The sequence below is a fragment of the Budorcas taxicolor genome, chromosome 10 (assembly GCF_023091745.1).
Source record: "Budorcas taxicolor isolate Tak-1 chromosome 10, Takin1.1, whole genome shotgun sequence".
Classification (NCBI taxonomy): Eukaryota; Metazoa; Chordata; class Mammalia; order Artiodactyla; family Bovidae; genus Budorcas; species Budorcas taxicolor.
In genome coordinates, this window is record NC_068919.1 from 79,230,271 (window position 1) to 79,250,109 (window position 19,839).

Sequence of the window (19,839 nt, forward strand, 5' to 3'; positions counted from 1 at the left end):
ATTTTTAATTATTTCTGTTGTTATAAGAGCTCCTGGTCTTCTCTGAATATTCACCTTTAAAATAACTTTTCATTTTTGTTTAATAATATCTTCTATTATCTTAGAGTATTGAAGGTTCTGAAGGTTTTTTTTTGCCTTTCTGCATTGCCTCCTTTTCCTCTGAATTTCTAATTTTAAATGTTTGATTTGGTCTTTGTCTTTCATATTAAAGATTTTTTTTTTTCAAATGTTTAGATCCTTACCTATCCATTTTTATTTATGAAGGAGACATTAAAGCACCAACTGAATCTACTGGCCAATTGAATCAAGTGCCAACTGATGAATGAATAATAAAATACAGTATAGCCGCAGAATAGAATATCATTCAACAGTTAAAAGGGTACATGCTACAACATGGATGAGTCTTGAAAACATTCTGCTAAAAAGCGAAAGAAGCCAGTTACACAAGATCACATATTGTATGAGTCCATTTATATGAAGAGTTCAGAGCAGGCAGATCTGTAGAGACAAAACCAATTGGTGGTTGCTTAGGACTGGAAGAAGTAGGGGATGACTGCTAAAGGATATAAGATTTTTTATTGGGTGGATGAAAATGTTCTAAAATTGATATGATAAAGGTTGCACAGTTCTGTAAATATACGAAAAATCCTGAGTCATGCAGCATCTCTAAAAGACATATTTGGGACAGTTGGAGACATTAGAAGGCAACCGTGTATTATTGTATTTTGTCAGTGTTAAAGTGGGTGTGACAGTGGTGTGACTATGTAGGAGAATGTCCTTGTTCTTAGAAGATATGCACTAAAGTATTTAAGGATGAAGTATCATAGTAGCTGCAACTCAATATTGAACTGTGTTCAGCCAAAAGAGAAGTATTTGGTGTATGTATTATAAAGAGAGAAAGCACATGTTGACAATTGTGAATGTTAGTTGTCATTCTTTTCTGTAGGTTTGAAACTTTCAAAAGAAAACATTGGGGAGAAAAGGTTAATTGCCACCAAATTTGAAACCAGATTTGTGATCCATAGTGTTATGAAAATTCAGAATTTCCAAAGACTCTTATTCATTCAAAATGATTATTGTTTTTTTAATTATAAGCATAATGCTTAATGAGATTTTGTAATATATAGAAAATAATATTTAAACTTGACATTTAAAGAAATGGCATGAGAGCACAGCACATATGGCCAAATTTTTTTGACTAGTGAGTTTTATTATCAGTAACTATAAACTATAATCAAATGTCGGTAACTGTAAGTCTTTTCTCTCAGGCCACTAGAATCTTCTAGTCTTCTACCCAAGAAGTATAAGCCTACAGCCTATATTCTGGTAGCTAAGTGGAAGAGGTGGTGCTGGTTATCTGATTATTTAATATATAGATTTTCCCATAATCCCTCTTTTGCCCACTTTGCCCCCAACCTCTGCCACCCCTGATAGTACTAGGTCCAGATCCTCTGTGATTTAGCCACTATATAACTTACACTTGTCAAAACCCAAACTCTGTACACTGAGTAAAACGAAGCAGTAATATGAGTTTACTGCAGTAAGTCATGTGACCTGGTACTTCATTTTTTTTCATTGCTAAATATACTTCATTGTATAGATAGACCACATTTGTTCATCATTTGGTAGAGTTTTAAGTTGCTTTCCTTTTTTTAGGCTGTTATGAATAATGCCACTCTGAATATCTGTGTATAAGTTTTTATGTGGACATACATCTTCAGTTCTCTTGGGTAAACAGCCTACAATGGAATTGCTGAGTCATATGGTAACTTTATGTTAACTGTTTCAGCAATTGCCAAACTATTTTCCAAAGTAACCCACCAGCAATGTATGAGGGTTCCAATTTTCCATATTGTGTCTGATTTGGTTTTAATTTATATTTCCCTAGTGACCAATGATGCTGAGCATCTTTCATGTGCTTATTGGCTAATGTTGTATCCTCTTTGGGGAAATGTCTATTCAGATCCTTTGTTCACATTTTAATTATGTTGTTTGTTTGTTTGTTTGTTTTTATTTTTTAATGTTGTTTGTTTTTAAATTGTTGAGTTTTAACAGATGTGTGTGTGTGTGTATGCATACATATTCTTTATATATTCTGGATGCTAATCTCTTATCAGATATATAATTTATAAATACTTTCTCCCATTTTCTGCAAATTTTCCTTTCACTTACTTGATGGGATCATCTGAAGCATGAAAGTTTTAATTTTGATGAGGTCCAGTTATCTGTTTTTTTCTTTTATTCTTGGTGCCTTTGCTGTCATATCTAAGAAATTGTTGCCTGACCTAAAGTCATGAACACTTACTCTTATGTTTTCTTCAAAGAATCTTATGTTTTAGCTCTTACACCTAGGTTCATAATTCATTTTGAGTTAATTTTTGTGTGCGGTCTGAAGTAGGAGTCCAAATTTATCCTTTTGCATGTAGATAGCCAGCTATTCCAGCACCATTTGTTGAAAGTGCCTTGGATTCCTTATCATTTGAAAACAATTTGTTAAAAAAGTATTCTCCACTCTTCACATTCAAACACCTTCTTTTCCTGTGGAAGACTGCTTGCTGACAGATATGTAGATGGTTGTAAATTTTCTACGTGGAAAATTTTATCCAAATTTCTTTTTCTAATATTCTGTTCTTTTTTTGTTGTTCTAAAAGAACACACAGAAAAAAGATCCATACTAATAGTGTTATTTACCAGGCTTGATTATTAAAGGTGAATTAAAGGAATTTTAATTAAAGTCCTTACATGCTTTGTTAGGAAGAGCTATTAATAAAATTAACAGTTTTGACTACTTTTATTTATGACTGGCTTGCCTGTGCCTAGTTGCTTGAGAGAATGACTTACTATTCATAAATTCCAGAAATAGACCCTTGTGACTTTTGATCTGAGGTCCATGTTTGAAGCTGTTTTTCTTGTTTTACACATTTTATTAGTATGTACAGCAGTTTGCTTCTGATCAGTAGTCACACAGGCCTCTTAATGAATCTTGGTGTCAGTTGTCCTAGGTGATGACCATTTCCAAAGTGAAATTCATGTACTAGCTGTCAGACCTGTGATAAGCACCCTACCCCAAGCTGGAAGAAAATCTGTCCAGCAGGTGTGGACAGATAGAAGATAGAATACATAGAAGATAGAAGACAGATAGCAGATAGAAGGAAACTTCACTGATTCATATAGATTAGGAATTTCAAGCATGACTTATTCTAATAAGTCATTATTCTATCTATGTTACATGAGGATTCATTATACCATTTGATTTATTTTTGTCTAGTTTGATTTTTTTTGTAATGAAAAGGTTTTAAGGAGTTGATGGTACCTGAGTTACTGTGCATCTTGAGTTAGAACCTGGAAGCGGTCTCTTACCTTTGTGACTGACTTTGAACTTGCTCTCTCTCTGGTTCGCCTTCTGGATTCTACTGATCTCTGACTTTTCTCTTTAGGTAATTTATGCTGCCAGGGATGCCCAGATTTCAGTGGCTCTCTTTCTCCATCTTCTTGGATACCCTTTCTCTAGGAATTCGACTCTAGAAGAAAACGATGACCACACTGTCTGGAGAAAAATCTTAGAGAAATGTCAGGATGTGGTAGATATCCCATTCCGAAGCAAAGGGCTTAGCCGATCAGGAGAAGAGGTTAATGGGGAAGCAACAGAATCTCAGCAGAAGACAAGAAATAAGAAGTCCAAAGCTGATGGAATGATGCCAGGCAACCACCAAGGGAGAGACCCCAGAAAACATAAAAGAAAGCCCCTGGGAGTGGGCTATTCTGCCAGGTAACTGAGTCGTTCTGTGCCTAGTAGGTTCAGTGGCCCCGCCTGCAGCAAAAGGCATGATGCTTTACCCTGGGTCTAGGAAGAAGGCTTTTGTGGTAAGATGGCAGAGGCTCTCCAAGGATTTTTATTTTTCCTTTCCTTTAAGGACATTTGGAGCTAGCCTTTATTTGTGTACTTTTCCCTTTTACCCTTCTACTGTTTTATTTTTGAGCAGTGGAAGTGGAAATGAGGAGTGCTTAACCTAGCTTTGCCACTGACCTTGATACAACCTTAGATCTGTATTTCTACTATAGATGAGAAAAGTGAAAGTGTAGTCCCTCAGTTGTGAACCCCGTGGACTGTAGCCCTCCAGGCCTCTCCGTCCATGGGATTCTCCAGGCGAGAATACTGAAGTGGGTTGCCATTTCCCTTCTCCAGGGGATCTTCCTGACCCGGGGATTGAACCTGGATCCTCCGCATTGCAGGCAGATTCTTTACCATTTGAGCCACCAGGGGGTATAATTATTATTCCTTGCTTGCCTCAGGAGAGCAAAGTAACATGAAGTGCCTCAGACTTTTCAGGAGAAATGAATCATCTGATTTCTTACTCATTTGGCATTTGATTGTTTAGAATGGTATCCAGGCCCTAAACTTATGTTATTCTCTAGTCAATGAGAATTTTCCTGTACAGCTTATGTCTCTATTGAAGAATGATGACTAATAAATACTTTGAAGTGGAAGTTTGGTTCCTCTAAGCAAAATGCCTTTAGGAATTGGATGATTAAATTGAAGCGAGTATTGCATATGAGCCAGAAATAAATCCACAAGGCACTCATTACTTTAGCTTGAATTTTAATTGACTTGGTTTAATCCAGTGATTACAGGGAAGTTTCATGTTCTGTTCCTGCTTGCTTTCATGGTAGAACCATGTAAACACTACCCAGCTTACTCCCCAATTTCCCAATCTATAAATATAAAAACTAATGGTATAAACTAATTCACTTTAATTTCTCTTTCCTAGCCCATTGTAGATGGAGGAATAAACATGGTTTCTCACCATGTTTTTTTGTCCCCCATAAATGTAACATATGACCCTAGTGTTGAATGGCTTGGGTCACTCAGAATATAGGAAGGTAGCTGATACCTTGATCAATAGTTTGCTCCAAATTTTAGATTTCTCTCTCCCTTCCCCCCAGAAAATCACCTCTCTACGATAACTGCTTTCTCCACGCTCCTGATGGACAGCCCCTCTGCACTTGTGATCGAAGAAAGGCTCAGTGGTACCTGGACAAAGGCATCGGAGGTTTGAGATTCAGCCGTCTTACTTGATTTATAATTAGGTGCATGTGGGTACTGACTGGAGTGGGCCTAAGATAAGGGAGAGGGTTGCGATGTGTAGAAGGCAGAGAGCCCTAGACACACGCTGGATGGGGCTGTTCAAAGCCCAGAAATAGTGATCCCTGCCCAGGATACAGCAGAGAACCACTGAGGTGGTGCTTCTTCCCTCAGGGAGAGGTGGGCGGGTGGTCATGCGCTAACGCTGCCTCTCTCCTCTAAGAGCTGGTGAGTGAAGAGCCTTTTGTGGTCAAGCTGCAGTTTGAACCTGCGGGCAGACCCGAATCCCCAGGAGACTACTACTTGATGGTTAAAGAGAACCTGTGTGTGGTGTGTGGCAAGAAAGACTCGTACATTCGGTGAGTGTCCAGCAGGCTGGGGCTGCCCTCTTCTCTGCTTCTGATGGAAGTTGCCCTTCAGGCCACATGCAGGGCCCTCGGTGGGCTTGGTTGAGTCTGCCCCCTTTCGCTTAGAGACTTGTCCCCAGGGGGCATCCCAGTATCCCTGAGAGCTTCGACACTGCCTGGCCTTGCTGTGGTGGTGCCTGCCACGACCCCCTGCCCCCCACCGGAGCCAGTTTTTGGTTTCTGGAATGAAACACTCTTGTCAAAACAGTTTGCCATGAGAGAGTCGTTCCTTTTTGCTCATGAAGGAACGGAGATCAGTTCCTTCAGAAGCTGCCTTTTTGTGTCCTTCTGATCCTCCCCTGAGTGGCTCACAGGCTTTGTGACCCTGGGTACATCAGTATCCAGGTGACCTGAAGGCACCCTCTGGAATAGTCTGAGATTATTATGCGTCAATGTCCCCAGGCAATAAAGGTGACATTACCACTGGGCCCAGGTACCCAGACACCTGGGCTTTCTCCCTGGCTACTGAAGTGTGGTAACTCACTTGGCTCCTATCTCTTCTTGCAAAGTGAGACAAATAGTTGTGGCGGGCAGCAGTTTTCCTGAGAGCTTAGTTCTCCTTAGAAGACAATAATGGACTTTGATGAATAAACAGGGAAATAATTTGAGAGTAAGGGAGTCTTCAGATGAAGGAAATGGGCTCTTACAGGTCACCAGGCTTCCAAAATTTCGGGAGTAGGCCATTAGAATTTCTTTTCATTTCTAAGATACTTCTCCGTTGGGGAGCACAGCCTTCCCAGAGCTGGTTATTAGCCTCTTCCTACCCCTGGCTCGCCAGAGGAGTCGGGGAGCCGGTGGTCTGCGCTCACTTCAAGGAGAGGGGGACCCAAGGGCCAAAGGCAGGTGGGCGGAGACTGGAATAGGTAGTCGGGCCTTTATGTCATGGCGGTTGGGTTTCGGGGCCCCAGCTCCTCAGTCGTGTTTAGGCCCAGATCAGAATCCCAGCAGGGCGCCTGCCGACTCGATGTTCAGCTAATGCGCGCTGCCTTGTGCCGGCTCCCTTAGGAAGAACGTGATCCCGCACGAGTACCGGAAGCACTTTCCCATCGAGATGAAGGACCACAACTCCCACGATGTACTGCTGCTCTGCACCTCCTGCCACGCCATCTCCAACTACTACGACAACCACCTGAAGCAGCTGCTGGCCAGGGAGTTCCAGGCCCCCATTGGCTCCGAGGAGGGCTTGCGCCTGCTGGAGGATCCTGAGCGCCGGCAGGTGCGTTCGGGGGCCAGGGCCCTGCTCAACGCCGAGAGCCTGCCTGCGCACCGGAAGGAGGAGCTGCTGCAGGCGCTGCGAGAGTTTTATCGCACAGACACGGTCACGGAGGAGATGCTTCAGGAGGCAGCCAGCCTGGAGACCAGGTATGATCTGCGGTCCTGCTCAGAGGGGAGTGAGGACTGGGCCAGTGTCTTTACGCCCGCTGCTCGGTTTGAGTGCCTATAGGGCAGAGCAGGTGCCCTGCGGCAGCCTCGGGCTCACCCCAACTTAGTCTGTGTGGCTCAAAATAACCAGGCAGGTGGGACAGAGCAATCTATTTGCTGATTAACTTTCTAGAGGAGACTTGCTTTCTGTCCTTGACCTTTTAAGATCATATCCGTACGTCCAGCCATTTTCCTAATGAGCAGGAGAGTTCAAAGGCGCTGGAGTTGAACCTTATGCATTCTCTGCAGAAGGAAATCTTCCGGTCAGCACCGAACAGTGTGTGGTTTTGCATCTTTTCCCGTATCCAGGTCGGTGGGAATTGAGACACAGGGGTTCTTGTTTCCTGTCTCTAACCTGCCTGGCCTGCTGAATGGCATGCTGGCCAGGATTGCTGTTAGTATTTAAATTACATTTTAGTTTTTACTTCCTTGCTTGCTTTCTCTCTCTTTCCCCCTGAGTACCTAGTTGAATTCACTGAATTCATATCATTTAACTCAGTGTCCCTAGATGAGAGGCATTTTATAGTCCTGAGAAATGACTGGCAACTTGGCCCAGATGATAAAAACTCTGGGCTGCCTATTATAGTTTGCTTCCCAACTTGTCAGTTCTTTCCAGGGATTGAAGTAGTTGATAAGTTCACAAATCCTGATAGTGCTGCTGGTTGCCTATAGGTTTTGTTATTAAAAAAAAAAACAACCATAAACAATTATAGCAACTAATATTTATTGAACAAATTTTTATAGATATGCTAATCTGTTTAGCCCAGTTAATAAACTTTATATTAATTGCCTTAATTATTTCTTATAACAACCCTGTGAGGTAGGATTTAGATTTCTTATTGATTTCTGCTAACATCGTATCCTGTATTTTTTTAAATCTCTCAAGATTTAAAAATTATTCTTAAGATTATTTTCCAAACTTTATTTTAGATACCTCAAAATTAAGGTTAAGATTATATTACAAATTAAGGAGACTGGCTCCTTTAACCAGTTCCCAAAAGTATTTCCTAAAACAGCTACATTTCCCCTTTCTAGTAAATTCATCTTGCTGCCTTGGATGGGAGGGTGCTGGGCTTGGATGTCTAGGACCAAGAAGAACAGCCATTTGGGGGAAGTTAGGCAAGTTAATGGTATGCCTGTGAGCTAAATAAGAAAATGCCCCACAAATACCCAGAGGACACGAACAGGCTAGACAGGGAGGATTGAGAGTGGGGTGTGGACCCAGGGAGAGGAACTGAATCCCAGACAGGGAAATCCTTTCATTCCCAGGAGCTGACGGCACTGTTCACAAGGCATCTTAGTGAGAAAGGAGGCAGGGCTTCATCTTCTCATTAAACAGCACGAGCTGTGCAACTGAGCAACCACGGTAGCATTTTGTTGTGACCCAAACACGTCTTGTGGATGTGGCTTGGCATTTCTTTGTATGAGAATGAAGGCACCAAAGAAATATGCCGCCTTTATTTTACATTCAGGTATTACACTGTGATCAAAACCCGGAACACGTGGGCTGATTGAAGAGCTCATATAAAGACTAAGTATCGATCAGAATGAGTAGCTTAAAAGAAGGGCGAGGGCCTTCCGCAGTGGCGAAGACCCTGCGCTCCCAATGCTGGGGCCTAGGTTCTTCCCCTGGATCTGATAGAACTAGATCTGAACTGCAGGTGGGTCCTTCACCATCTAAGCCACCGGGAAGCCCTAGATCCCACAGGCCACAGCTAAAGATTCCGCATACTGCAACAAAGATTGACGATCCCCCATGCTGCAACCAAGACTCAGCGCAGTCAAATAAATAAATATTAAAAAAGAAGAAGGGTGAGCCGATAGGAAGGAAACCCTTGAGTAAATGAAAGACCTCTGTTCTCCACCCATCATCTGCTAGGCAGTGGGGCCCCCGATAGTAGGGCTGAGTGTTATGCAGTGGCTTTCCCACAAGTATAGCTCAGAATCCCCAGATGCCTTCTCTTGGATCGATGGTGCTTAGTATGTTCGAACTATTTTTAAAAAGTCAGTTATGGGAAAGATGTTTTTAAAAGCATCAAAGTAGCCACCCCTCAGGACTCCGTAGCCTCTCTATGTACCCCATGGCGGCCCCTTGGCCCACAGCACCTGGAGCCGTTGAGATGCTGTCCTGTGCTTGCTTTCCTCAGACCCTTGTCCTTCGTATCTTGGCAGGATTTCCAATGAAAACTACGCTCCTCACGGGCTGAAGGTGGTGCAGCGCCACACCCAGGGCGGGCTGCGCTCCCTCATGCAGCTGGAGAGCCGCTGGCGGCAGCACTTCCTGGACTCCATGCAGCCCAGGCACCTGCCCCAGCAGTGGTCGGTGGACCACAACCATCAGAAGCTGCTCCGGAAATACGGGGAGGACCTTCCCATCAAGCTGTCATGATCGCTGCCTCCCTTCTGGGTTAGGACGCCTGGGAAGCTGGAGTGGGGGGGTGCCAAGTCACCTCTTCCTGTTTTAATGTCATTGTCAGATTCTGGTGACACAACTCACAATACTAACCCGTCGTGATCATCCCAGGATGCTTCTGGTGGAGCAAGGCTATGCTTTCAGGGGTACTCCTGGTTTTGAATTTCAGCTGGGCAGAGTGAGAATTCTCTATTCCGCCTTTTTCTGGACAAATGGGAACCTTGGCCTTCATATTTTTCCCCCTCTCCCTATAATGCTTTCCCTATACAGGCAACACATGAAGGATTCTTCCTGAAGTGTCTTGTTAAGACTCTCAAGTTTTTAATATTTTTTCTTCCCTGTCCAGCGTGTTGGTTTATCTCAAACAGGACCTGTGAAGTATTTCAATCCCACCCGGTTAGGAGGGAGAAAAAAATAAAACGTTCTTCTAGAGGTTGGAGAGGTGGAAAGGGGTTGGATTCATATTCCCAGTTCAGCCTCATGATTAGAAGTTCTTCGGCTTGATGCTATGCTGGAGCTCACCTGGATGGGGACCTGGCCCAGCTGGGCTGCTTCGGTTTATTACACATCCTTGAAAATGCTCCCCTTTACTCGTTCAGTCCCAAGGCAGCACCTTCCTGCCATGAGTTTTCACCCTAGCACTGGAGGGGATTCTTTTCTGGAAAGAGGCCTGGTTGGGCCACAGAGAAGCTCAAGCACCGTCTCCCTAGAGAACTGGGATGATTTGCTCAGCTTTTGGCTGTTTGTTGCAATCCTCCTGCCCAGAATGTCAAGGTTTTTGGCTAATCCCGTTCTGAGAGGAAGATTATCTTTTCTCAGAATCAGTATCTGGTCCCTTCAGTGTTCTGTGTTCTATCAGATTTGCAATACTGACCTCTTTTAAGCTCTTTAATTCTCTCCAAGAGCCATTTAGTCAGGTTGCAGTGAGAGGATTTCTCCATCTCCCATCTTGCCTGGGACACTGGGATTAATTAATCCATTTTGATGTTCAAAACGGTGGTGTTTCTCATCTTTCTAAATGTGAGGCCACCACTTTTAGCATGAAATCAACTTATTAGTGATTAGTATCTTTTTTAAAGTATAACGAAAACTTTCTTACCTTACAAGATTTTAACAAGCTTTAAAAAAAAAATTTATGGCCAGAATTAACAGGAACTCTGTTTTGGAACTGTGCCTGAGTTGGTGATAGCTGCTCTAACATTGATAAGTAAACAACTTCTAAGCACAAAGTTCACGAATTGTAAATGTAAAACTTTTTGCTTTATAACTTTGTAAAATCAGTGAATACTCTTGGGGAGGGAGATCTTTATCCTGTAGGTCCCTGCCGTGTGGCAGCCCATGGTGTGTGCTAAGTTGCTTCAGTCGTGTCTGACTCTGTGCGACCCTATGGACTGTAGCCTGCCAGGCACCTCTGACTGTGGGATTCTCCAAGCAAGAATGCTTGAGTGAGTTGGCATTCCTTTCCAGGGGATCTTCCCCACCTAGGAATTGAACCCACATCTCTTATGTCTAACCTGCATTGGCATGCAGGTTCTTTACCACTAACGCCACGTGGGAGGCCCATGGCATGTATGCACCGACTCCCCTACCCCATCCCACCGCTCCCCACCCTGCCTCCCCCCCACCCCTAGCTTTGACCCCTGGACAGCAGCCCACCACCCATGCATATCTTGCATTTTTTTCCTCTTCCCTTCCCACCCATCCTCAAATAGGTGTTTCTGGGGTCTAAATCAAAAAGTCTTGAAAACAAATAGTACCAGCTGCTTTGGGTGCCCTATGTTCAGCACACTAGGTTGTTATGGGGCTGTAACTGCACTGGAGCCCGCGGCAGGGAACCGGGAAACGGATGGGCCCTCGTCGTAGTAGTCAGGCTTGCCACAAGGGGGCGCCTGTAGCTCTTGCTTTATATGCATTTTTGAGAAATAAGTGGCTTTTCTACCCGGTCCTTGAACATAACTCACGACTTATATTTCAGATTGTGTATATCTAGTTTTGAGTCACTTTGATAAGTTTTATAAGAAAAACCTCTTTCTCTTAAGAGACTAGGGCTCTTCCTTTCTCTTTCCCTGTATCCTCACACTGAGAGGTGAGAATCGTGTCCTAAGAGGTTGTTTAAGGTGCTGTGGTTGCTGCAGGTAGAAGGAATGGGTTCTCCAGTAGAGCTCCCTGCAGAGCTTAATATCACAGAGCCAGCAGCCAAGACAGAGGAAAAATCTGGACTATGGCACACGCAATCTCTGTCCTTTTTAGAACACACGCTGTTTGGATTTGAATCTTTTCATTTTTTAAAATCGACCTTGGACTTTAGCAGCCTGTCCCTAAGACTGACAATTACTATCTCAAATGAGTTATTTTAGGGTAGGCACATTTTAAAATAATTTTTTTTCTGATATAACAGTCATGTGTATGCTTGTTAGAGAAGAGAGAATGAAAATCCATCATCCCTCCATGTAGAACAAACCTAATCTCTGCAGGTATGTTTATGAATTTCCTTTCAGTATTTAAAAATGCATATATCATGTGTAGTATTTAAACAGGCTTGAGAGTCATATATATATATAGCTTGGTATCCTATTTTTCCTTCATTTAACATGGTATCATAAGTAATTTCTTATCTCTTTAAATCTTTGAAAGTAGATTTCCTGTAACTCGACCTTACTTTATTATCCATGCCCACACTGTTGAAATTTTTGGTTGCTTTGGATCCTTTGTTAATATCAATGATGTATGCGATGAACTTTTGTGTGTGTAAATCTTTGACTATAACTTTGCTAACTTATTTAGGTTAGAACCTTAGAAACTGGATTGCAAGAAGGGGGAGGCATGTTGCTGGAATGAGTACAAATTGATATCCATTTTTAGGGGTTTCTGTGATGGGAATGTTTGCCTTTGACCCTTTCCCTCACGTCCTAGGGCATTCGCTGTGTTTCCTCCTCTGTGAGCAGCAGTGAGCGGACAGTGTCACAGCAAAGGCCTCTCTGATGTGCCTGAGCATTACGATTGCAGCCTCAGAGTCTTTTTTTCTTCTTCCCTTCTGCTCCCATCCTTCCTTGCCTCATTCCTCCTTCCAGCAGTGATTTTTGGAAATACTGTTTGTTTTAAAAGAAAATTGTAAAAAAAAATAAAAAATAAAAAATTTTATTTTAAAATAAAGGTTATGGCCTTCCCCCCCCCACCGATAAACAAGCAATTAATGATTTGCCATCCTAAAGTGAACAAAGCATGATATTCAGGGATTTGTTTCCCTCTTAAGAGTGCAGCCATAAGTTACTTATTCTTATCCATGTCACAGACAGAGATCAGATGACAAAACGTGTTCTGTTGAAATAAAGCCATTTTAATCCCTCATTTTAGACTCTCAGGAGCCCAGCAGACAGAAAGAGCTTTTGTTCAGCTTCCTATTCTAATGTTAGGGGCCCTAACATTTGACTATTATTTAAATTCTTTGTTACCTTGCCTCTCTGAGTTTTTCATTCATTCATTCATCTTTTTTTTTTTTAATTCATTATGTCTCATCCTCTAAGAGGTACCATAGTTTCTCAGGTTACTAGTTTGCTAATTATTATGTATTTTAAAAGGATTCTTCTTTGGTTTTGTCTTTTCTGTTCTTTACGTGGTCATTTTTAGAGTACCTCATCCCTCAGGAATGCAGTTGAGAATCAATTTTTCTTGGATGAGATAAACTATAAGAGGGTGTAAGAATGATTCTTGTATTGTTTTTGTTTAGTCACTAAATCATGTCTGATGTTTTTACCACACCCCATGGACTATAGCCGGGGCTCCCTATGTGTCACTAGTGGTAAAGAGCCTGCCTCCCAGTACAGGAGACTTAAGAGATGTAGGTTCGATCCCTTGGTTGGGAAGATCCCCTGGAGGAGGGCATAGCAACCCACTCCAATATTCTTACCAGAAGAATCCCATGAACAGAGGAGTCTAGTAGGCCACGGTCCATAGATTTCCAAGGAGTTGGGCACGACCGAAGCAACTTAGCAAGCACGCATGGACTGTAGCCCTCCAGGCTCCTCTGTCCATGGGATTTCCCAGGCAAGAATACTGGAGTGTTTTGCCATCCCCTCCTCCAGGAGATGTTCTCCACTAAGGGATCGAACCTACATCTCCTGCACCGGCTGAGCCACCGGTGAAGCCCCAATTCTCGTATAGTTGACTCTTGATTGAATAATGTAAAAATTATACATAATCCTCAAAATACTTTTTTTGGAACTGACTTACTCTTTTTAGGTATTCCCCAAGTTGCCCCCTCATGCTGGAGCCGAATACCTTCCGTCTGTCCCCAGTCCTGGGGCAGTTTTGCATCAGGCATTGGAGCTGGGCTGACATGCAGCCAAACGATTGTTCCACTTGTTCAAAAGTGCCTGTTGCACCCACTCTACCAGGGAGATGCCTTTGCCTGTGGCACCACGGTCCTTACTTAACTAGCAACGTGTTATTTGGGAAAGTGGGAAGTACATTAGACCATTATTTCCTCACTGGCCTTGTCTGTGGCCAACTCTGGTTGTTGGCACCCCCCGGTCACTGTGGGTACTGGACCAAATGGGCAATCCCGTGGGAGATAAGCAGGAGCTGACTTCCTGTGCATGGGAAAAGGGAATGTTGGAAGCCCTAGTCCACCCTTAGAAGAGGGTGTTCCCTCCTCTAAGGCAGTGGCACTTGCTGCCTTAGAAGGTCATACTGTCTGACTGAGTGGAGATAATTAATCTCATATCCTCCAGACCGAACTCAAGGCATTTGCCCTCCTTGCAACTTCCTTATTTGCTTTTAATTCTTGAATTTTTCTCTCTCGCCTGATGGGTAGCCTGTTGCCTTTCTGCCAGCATAAGCTTCAAGAGCCGCTGAGTTTACAGTCAGCATTATTATCAACGTGATGTGTGGTCCAGATATTCCCGAGTTGCAGAGGCTACTTACATGCTACACCTGCTTCCCAAAGATCTCCCTTCTCAGGCTGCAACATGCTGGGGCAGAGTTGGGATCCTGACTGCTCAGACCACCAGGGTGTCTGTTAAGTCCTGGATGAGAATCCAAAATTTGAGCTTAGTGAGTTGGTGGGGGTAGAAAGAAATAGGAGATTGAGACATCGGCAGTTTTAAAGAAGGTACATTTATTTGGTTAGTGGGGGAGGATGGGACCATAGTCCATGGACTTACCTTTTTTTAAAATATAAGTTTATTTTAATTAGAGGCTAATTACTTTACAATATTGTATTGGTCATGCATCAACATGAATCCGCCACGAGTGTACACATGTTCCCCATCCTGAACCCCCCTCCCACCTCCCTCCCCATACCACCCCTCTGGGTCATCCCAGTGCACCAACGCCGAGCACCGTGTATCATGCATCGAACCTGGACTGGCAATTCGTTTCACATATGATATTATACATGTTTCAATGCCATTCTCCCAAATCATCCCACCCTCTCCCTCTCTCAGAGTCTGAAAGACCATTCTGTATATATGTCTCTTTTGCTGTCTCGCGTACAGGGTTATCGTTACCATCTTTCTAAATTCCGTATATATGCATTAGTATACTGTATTGGTGTTTTTCTTTCTGGCTTACTTCACTCTGTATAATAGGCTCCAGTTTCATCTACCTCATTAGAACTGATTTAAATGTATTCTTTTTTGGACTTACCTTTATATTTTGCTTCTTGTGGCTCAGCTGGTTAAGAATCCGCCTGCAATGTGGGAGACCTCGGTTTGATCCCTGGGTTGGGAAGATCCCCTGGGGAAGGGAAAGGCTACCCACTCCAGTATTCTGGCCTGGAGGATTCCATGGACTGTAGTCCATGGGTTTGCAAAGAGTCAGACACGACTGAGTGACTTTCACTTCACTTCAAACTCAATTGTGTAGTGTATTGGAGGATCAAGAGGCCTTGGTGATAGTGTCTGGTTTTGGCCATCAGCTATGTGTCTTTGGACCAATCGCTTAACTTTTTTGGATTCCTTTCTGTCCCGATAAAACTAGGAGTTTGAATTAGATGTGCCGAAAGGGGCCTGCTAGGGAGGCATTCTGTAATGCATCCCACTGTTGTTTGGTGTGGCACTTTCCCGCGGGTGCTGTATGCCTTCTGCTTGGTTTCACATTCTCATCCCACCCCAGCCCTGGGAACGAGGCTGTGCGTGAAGGGAAGCGGGGTGAGGAAGGCAGGATGCCACGCCGTGTCCTCCCAGCCTGCTGACTAAGGCCGAGCCTGCTCCCTCCATCCGGAGCTCCACCTGGGGTCAAAATACTCTTCTCGCCAGAGATGTACTGTGTGTGGCCTTAGGGAACTCACATTTCTATTCCGTTCACTATTTGACAGTGGAGAAATCTTTATCTTCACCCACATTGCCAGTGCCGTAAGGCTTAATAAGAAATCAGCATGGACGAGAAATGAGGCATCTTTGCCAAGTGTTGTACATGGGAGGATGTTGGGGAGGAAAAAAACAAGGTTTCTCATTTAAAGATCAGAGATGTTGAGGCTGTGCCATAGAGAGAGAATTGAATAGAACTGGGCACTTGGAAAGGAAAACGTTAAATCAGTAAGTTAATATTCTCTTTTTTTATGCTGTCAGGACTACCTAAGAAAATCTGAGGGGTCCACTGTGTTACATTGTTCTCCATCCGTGCGTCCTAAGATAATTAACTGCCAGGGAGACTTGAGAAGTCTCTGGGACCTGCCTTTCTATAACCCTGACCCGCCTGGGCCTTTGTCCTGCTTACCTTTCTGGCCACCAGGGAGACAGACACGTGCAAAATGCAAAGATTGTATTTTATAAGCTACCGAGAGACATTTTCCCCTCTGTGTATCCATTCTCTGTGACCTGGCAAAAAATACACATTCCAGTCCGTCATTGTGCTTCGTTTCAGTCCCAAAGAGGTTATGGTGTATTGGCTTTGTGTTGCATAAATTTCTTTGTACCAAGTATGCCAGACTTGAAGCTCTTTTCACAATAATCACGTCAATGTAGACATGAGTCCCCCTTTTTCTACCATATTGGGGTCATTTTGTTTTTGTTCTGGATTAACAACCAGATTGCCAAAAAGGAGGCTAAAGTATATCTCTCTCCCCTCTCCTAAAACGTAGACATCTTTTGTTATATCTTGGGCTTCCCTGATAGCTCAGTTAGTAAAGAATCTGCCTGCAATGCAGGAGACCCCAGTTTGATTCCTGGGTCGGAAGATCCACTGGAGAAGGGATAGGCTACCGACTCCAGTATTCTTGGGCTTCCCTTGTGGCTCAGCTGGTAAAGGATCTGCCTGCAATGGGGGAAACCTGGGTTCGATCCCTGGGTTGGGAAGATCCCCTGGAGAAGGGATAGGCTACCCACTCCAGTGTTCTGGCCTTGAGAATTCCATGGACAGTCCATGGGGTTGCAAAGAGTCGGACATGACTGAGCGACTTTCACTCCACTTTGTTATATGTCACAGCGCCAATTGGAGCCCCAGTCAGTTGGCTCAGTTCCTTTCTAATCAAGATCTGTATGTTTGGCCCTGGAGGTTTGGTCAGCCTGAGCTGTAGCCCATATGGCTTCCTCTGAGTTCTTGGATACAATGAGCAAGACTAAAGTTGGCTCCGAAAAGGAACAGAGGATGACTTGGGGTTAGTTTTTCTTTTTTAAATGTTATACAAGTGCAGAGAGTTGGCTGCCATCCCCCTCTCAAACCATCAGCAGAGCTTGACCTTGGCCAAGATTTTGCCTCATCCTCTCGGCATTTTAGCATCGAGTTGCGTTTCAGCTATGGAATGCTTAACCAAAAGCACATGCTCTCGTGGTAGCTTCCAAGGAGCAAGTTTTTGCAGAAAGTCCACATCATGTTGTTTTCTCAAAACAACTGTTTTCTCTGAACCACCAACCCAATAAACCCCCAAATGGTGATTCTTTGGTTTATTTGTACACAAGGGCTGAAATTTTTGCTGCTGTTAATAATACTTTATTGGAGTGCAATATAGTAAAAACACAATAAATACAATAAAGCGTACAAATCTTATAAGTACAGCTCGGTGAATTTTGACGAATATATATATATACCTATGTCATTAGGAGACTTCCCTGGTGGCTTAGTGGTAAAAAATCCACTTGTCAGTGCAGGAGACATGGATTTGATCCCTAAGCCGAGGAGATCCCTTGGAGAAGGAAATGTCAACCCACTCCAGTATTCCTGCCTAGGAAATCCCATGAACAGAGAGGAGCCTGGTGGGCTCTAGTCCCTGGGGTCAAACATAGTGACTAATTCATGTAATCATGAAGGGCTGGAGTTTTTTTGTATTACATGAAACATACATCCTGATGATGTACAGCTTGGGGTTGGGAGGTTGTACATTCAGGTGGCTGAGCAGATTACTGTAACAGCAAATCCAGGTCAAAATGTGATGACATTTGGTGGTCTGAGTCCAGGCAGTTTGTTTTTTGTCACTCCCAGGGGAACTGGGTACAGCGAAGCTTCATGATGTTTGTTTTTAACAAGTTACTTTTAAGAAGAAATAATACGTGCACATAGGACAAAATTTGTTTTTAAATGTATAATGAGAAAGGAACCTCCTCCCCAGTCCTTTCCCTTCGTGACAGTAACCACTGTTACTATTACTTGTGCACTGGGCATCCTTCAGAGAGGGGCAGAAATGGAATGTGAATGTGTGTGGGTTTGTTTTTAAGTCAAGTAAGAATTTCTCTGTCCTTCCCCTCCTACTCTAAGCTCTAGTCTTCTCGGCTCTAGTCTAGGGCATGTGTATAGAAATCTGGATCCTGCAGCCTCAGTAGAACGAACCTATTTGTCTTACACTATGCAAAGTTCCTACTCTGGATCTGTCATCTGGCTCCAAAGTCCGTGTTTCTCATAGGGTTGGCCATGAATTGTCAAGTCTCTAGGCTGGGTGTTTTTTACATTAGGCTTTCTACTTCTTTTAATATATATTTTAAATTTTCTGTAATAAATTTTTTTTAATGTCTTATTTCTTCAGCAGCAGCTCCTGCAACACACTTATCTACTTAGGTTTGGGGGTTGTTTTAAAGTCATGTTTCACTGCAACTTAAAAGGAGACTGTAGATGGATCTCTAGGCAGTCCCCCTCACCCCATCCCCTCCCCTGCAACCACCATGACCACCCAAATCGACATTTAAAATTCCAGAGTTACAAACATGAACCAGGATGATTATTCACCTTCAAAAGCCATCCTTCTTTTTAAACATAGGGCTGACCTCAAATTTATTTTGAAAAGCCAACTCCTGTGGCAAGCAAAATTTGGTGTGATCTGTACACTAAGTTTCTCAAGAATGTAAATCTCATGCAGAGCAGAGGACTTATATTCAGCCTTGAAAAGTATTTTACACAATATAATGGGCTCAAGAGCCAGGGAAGGAAGAACCTCTCAGATCCACCCTCTCGGCAGGGGAGAAAACAAAGTCTGCATGGATGGCTTTCCTTGGCCACCACTCCTCGCCACTTCTAATTTTGTACCCCTCTGCGCCAGGTGGATGAGGAGTCAGGTCATCTCCAGGTCAGAGCTTTCCAAAAGATGCACAGATTTTTCCCATTCAAGTCCCATATGGTTTCCCTAGGGCCATTTTATCCTTGATGTCCTTTCACATTCTCTACTTTGTCTTGCTGTAATCCAATCCACCCCAGGCCCCTCCAGTCATCATTAAGTATATTCCCACGGGTCAGGGAGCTCTCTTGGAGCATCCCTTTAGAGCAGCTGTCACACTTGAGCAGCATCTGCTTTCCAACAAGCTTGAAGATAGAATGAAGGACATGGTCGAGTCTTTGCCCGTGGGAAGCGGATGACACCGGTAACCTTCGGGACTGCCATCAGGATGCTGTGCGTTGAGTGGCCCCGCAACTCGCATGTGCAAGGGAAGGCGGGTGATTCCCAGAAAGGGCAAGCGGATCTTCAGCCCTGTGGCCCATGCAGGGTCCTAAGGCTGGAACGGTTCCCTGAGCCTCTGGCTCCAGCCCTTTCTGGGCAGGGAAACAGACCGACGCAGAATGCCTGGTGTGTTTTTAAATAGATTCGGCTCGCTGCAGCCAACAAGCCCGACAGCTCTGGGAGGTGAGTGACCCTTCCTGAGAGATTTCTGTTGCGCCGTTCCTCGGCCTCCATCCCCACCCCTCCTGCTCCTCCCTCTGACTTCACTCCCCTTCTCTCTGGATGGCTTCTCTTCAGGCCCTTCTGGTTTTCGTATTTATTACACTTTTGTTGGTTTTTGCTCTCTGCCTTTTCTTTCCCCGAGGCCGCTCTTCCTCACGCCCTGTATCTTCTCACCTCTCCCAGGAGTGCGTCTCCATCTGCGGCTCCTTGTCTGTCTCTGCGTTTCAATCTTCCTCCCGCCCTCACCCAGGCTTTACTGACCCTGGAAAGAATGGAGGCTTGGAGGAACCTACCTTGAGCAATCCCACGTGGTGGGGCAGGTAGCAGCCTTCGTCTTAGGAAACGGGCCTTAGCCATGGCAGCTGTTGCTGGGCAGAGCGGCAGTGCAGGAGGCAAGCCGGAGGAGGAGGAGGAGGAGGAGGAGATGGAC

General features: G+C 43.9%; 1 protein-coding gene across 1 annotated transcript in view; it reads left to right on the plus strand.

Annotated features, from left to right (window-relative positions):
• The window catches only part of EXD2 (exonuclease 3'-5' domain containing 2), a 56,785-nt gene extending 45,743 nt beyond the window's left edge, over positions 1-11,042 (plus strand). Inside the window, exons 5-9 of the mRNA XM_052646543.1 lie at positions 3,438-3,769; positions 4,945-5,051; positions 5,307-5,442; positions 6,496-6,852; positions 9,085-11,042. Coding sequence (XP_052502503.1) covers positions 3,438-3,769; positions 4,945-5,051; positions 5,307-5,442; positions 6,496-6,852; positions 9,085-9,301 — 1,149 coding nt within the window. The 3' untranslated portion in view covers positions 9,302-11,042. The remainder of the gene's footprint in view (positions 1-3,437; positions 3,770-4,944; positions 5,052-5,306; positions 5,443-6,495; positions 6,853-9,084) is intronic.
• Positions 11,043-19,839: the final 8,797 nt, after the last annotated feature.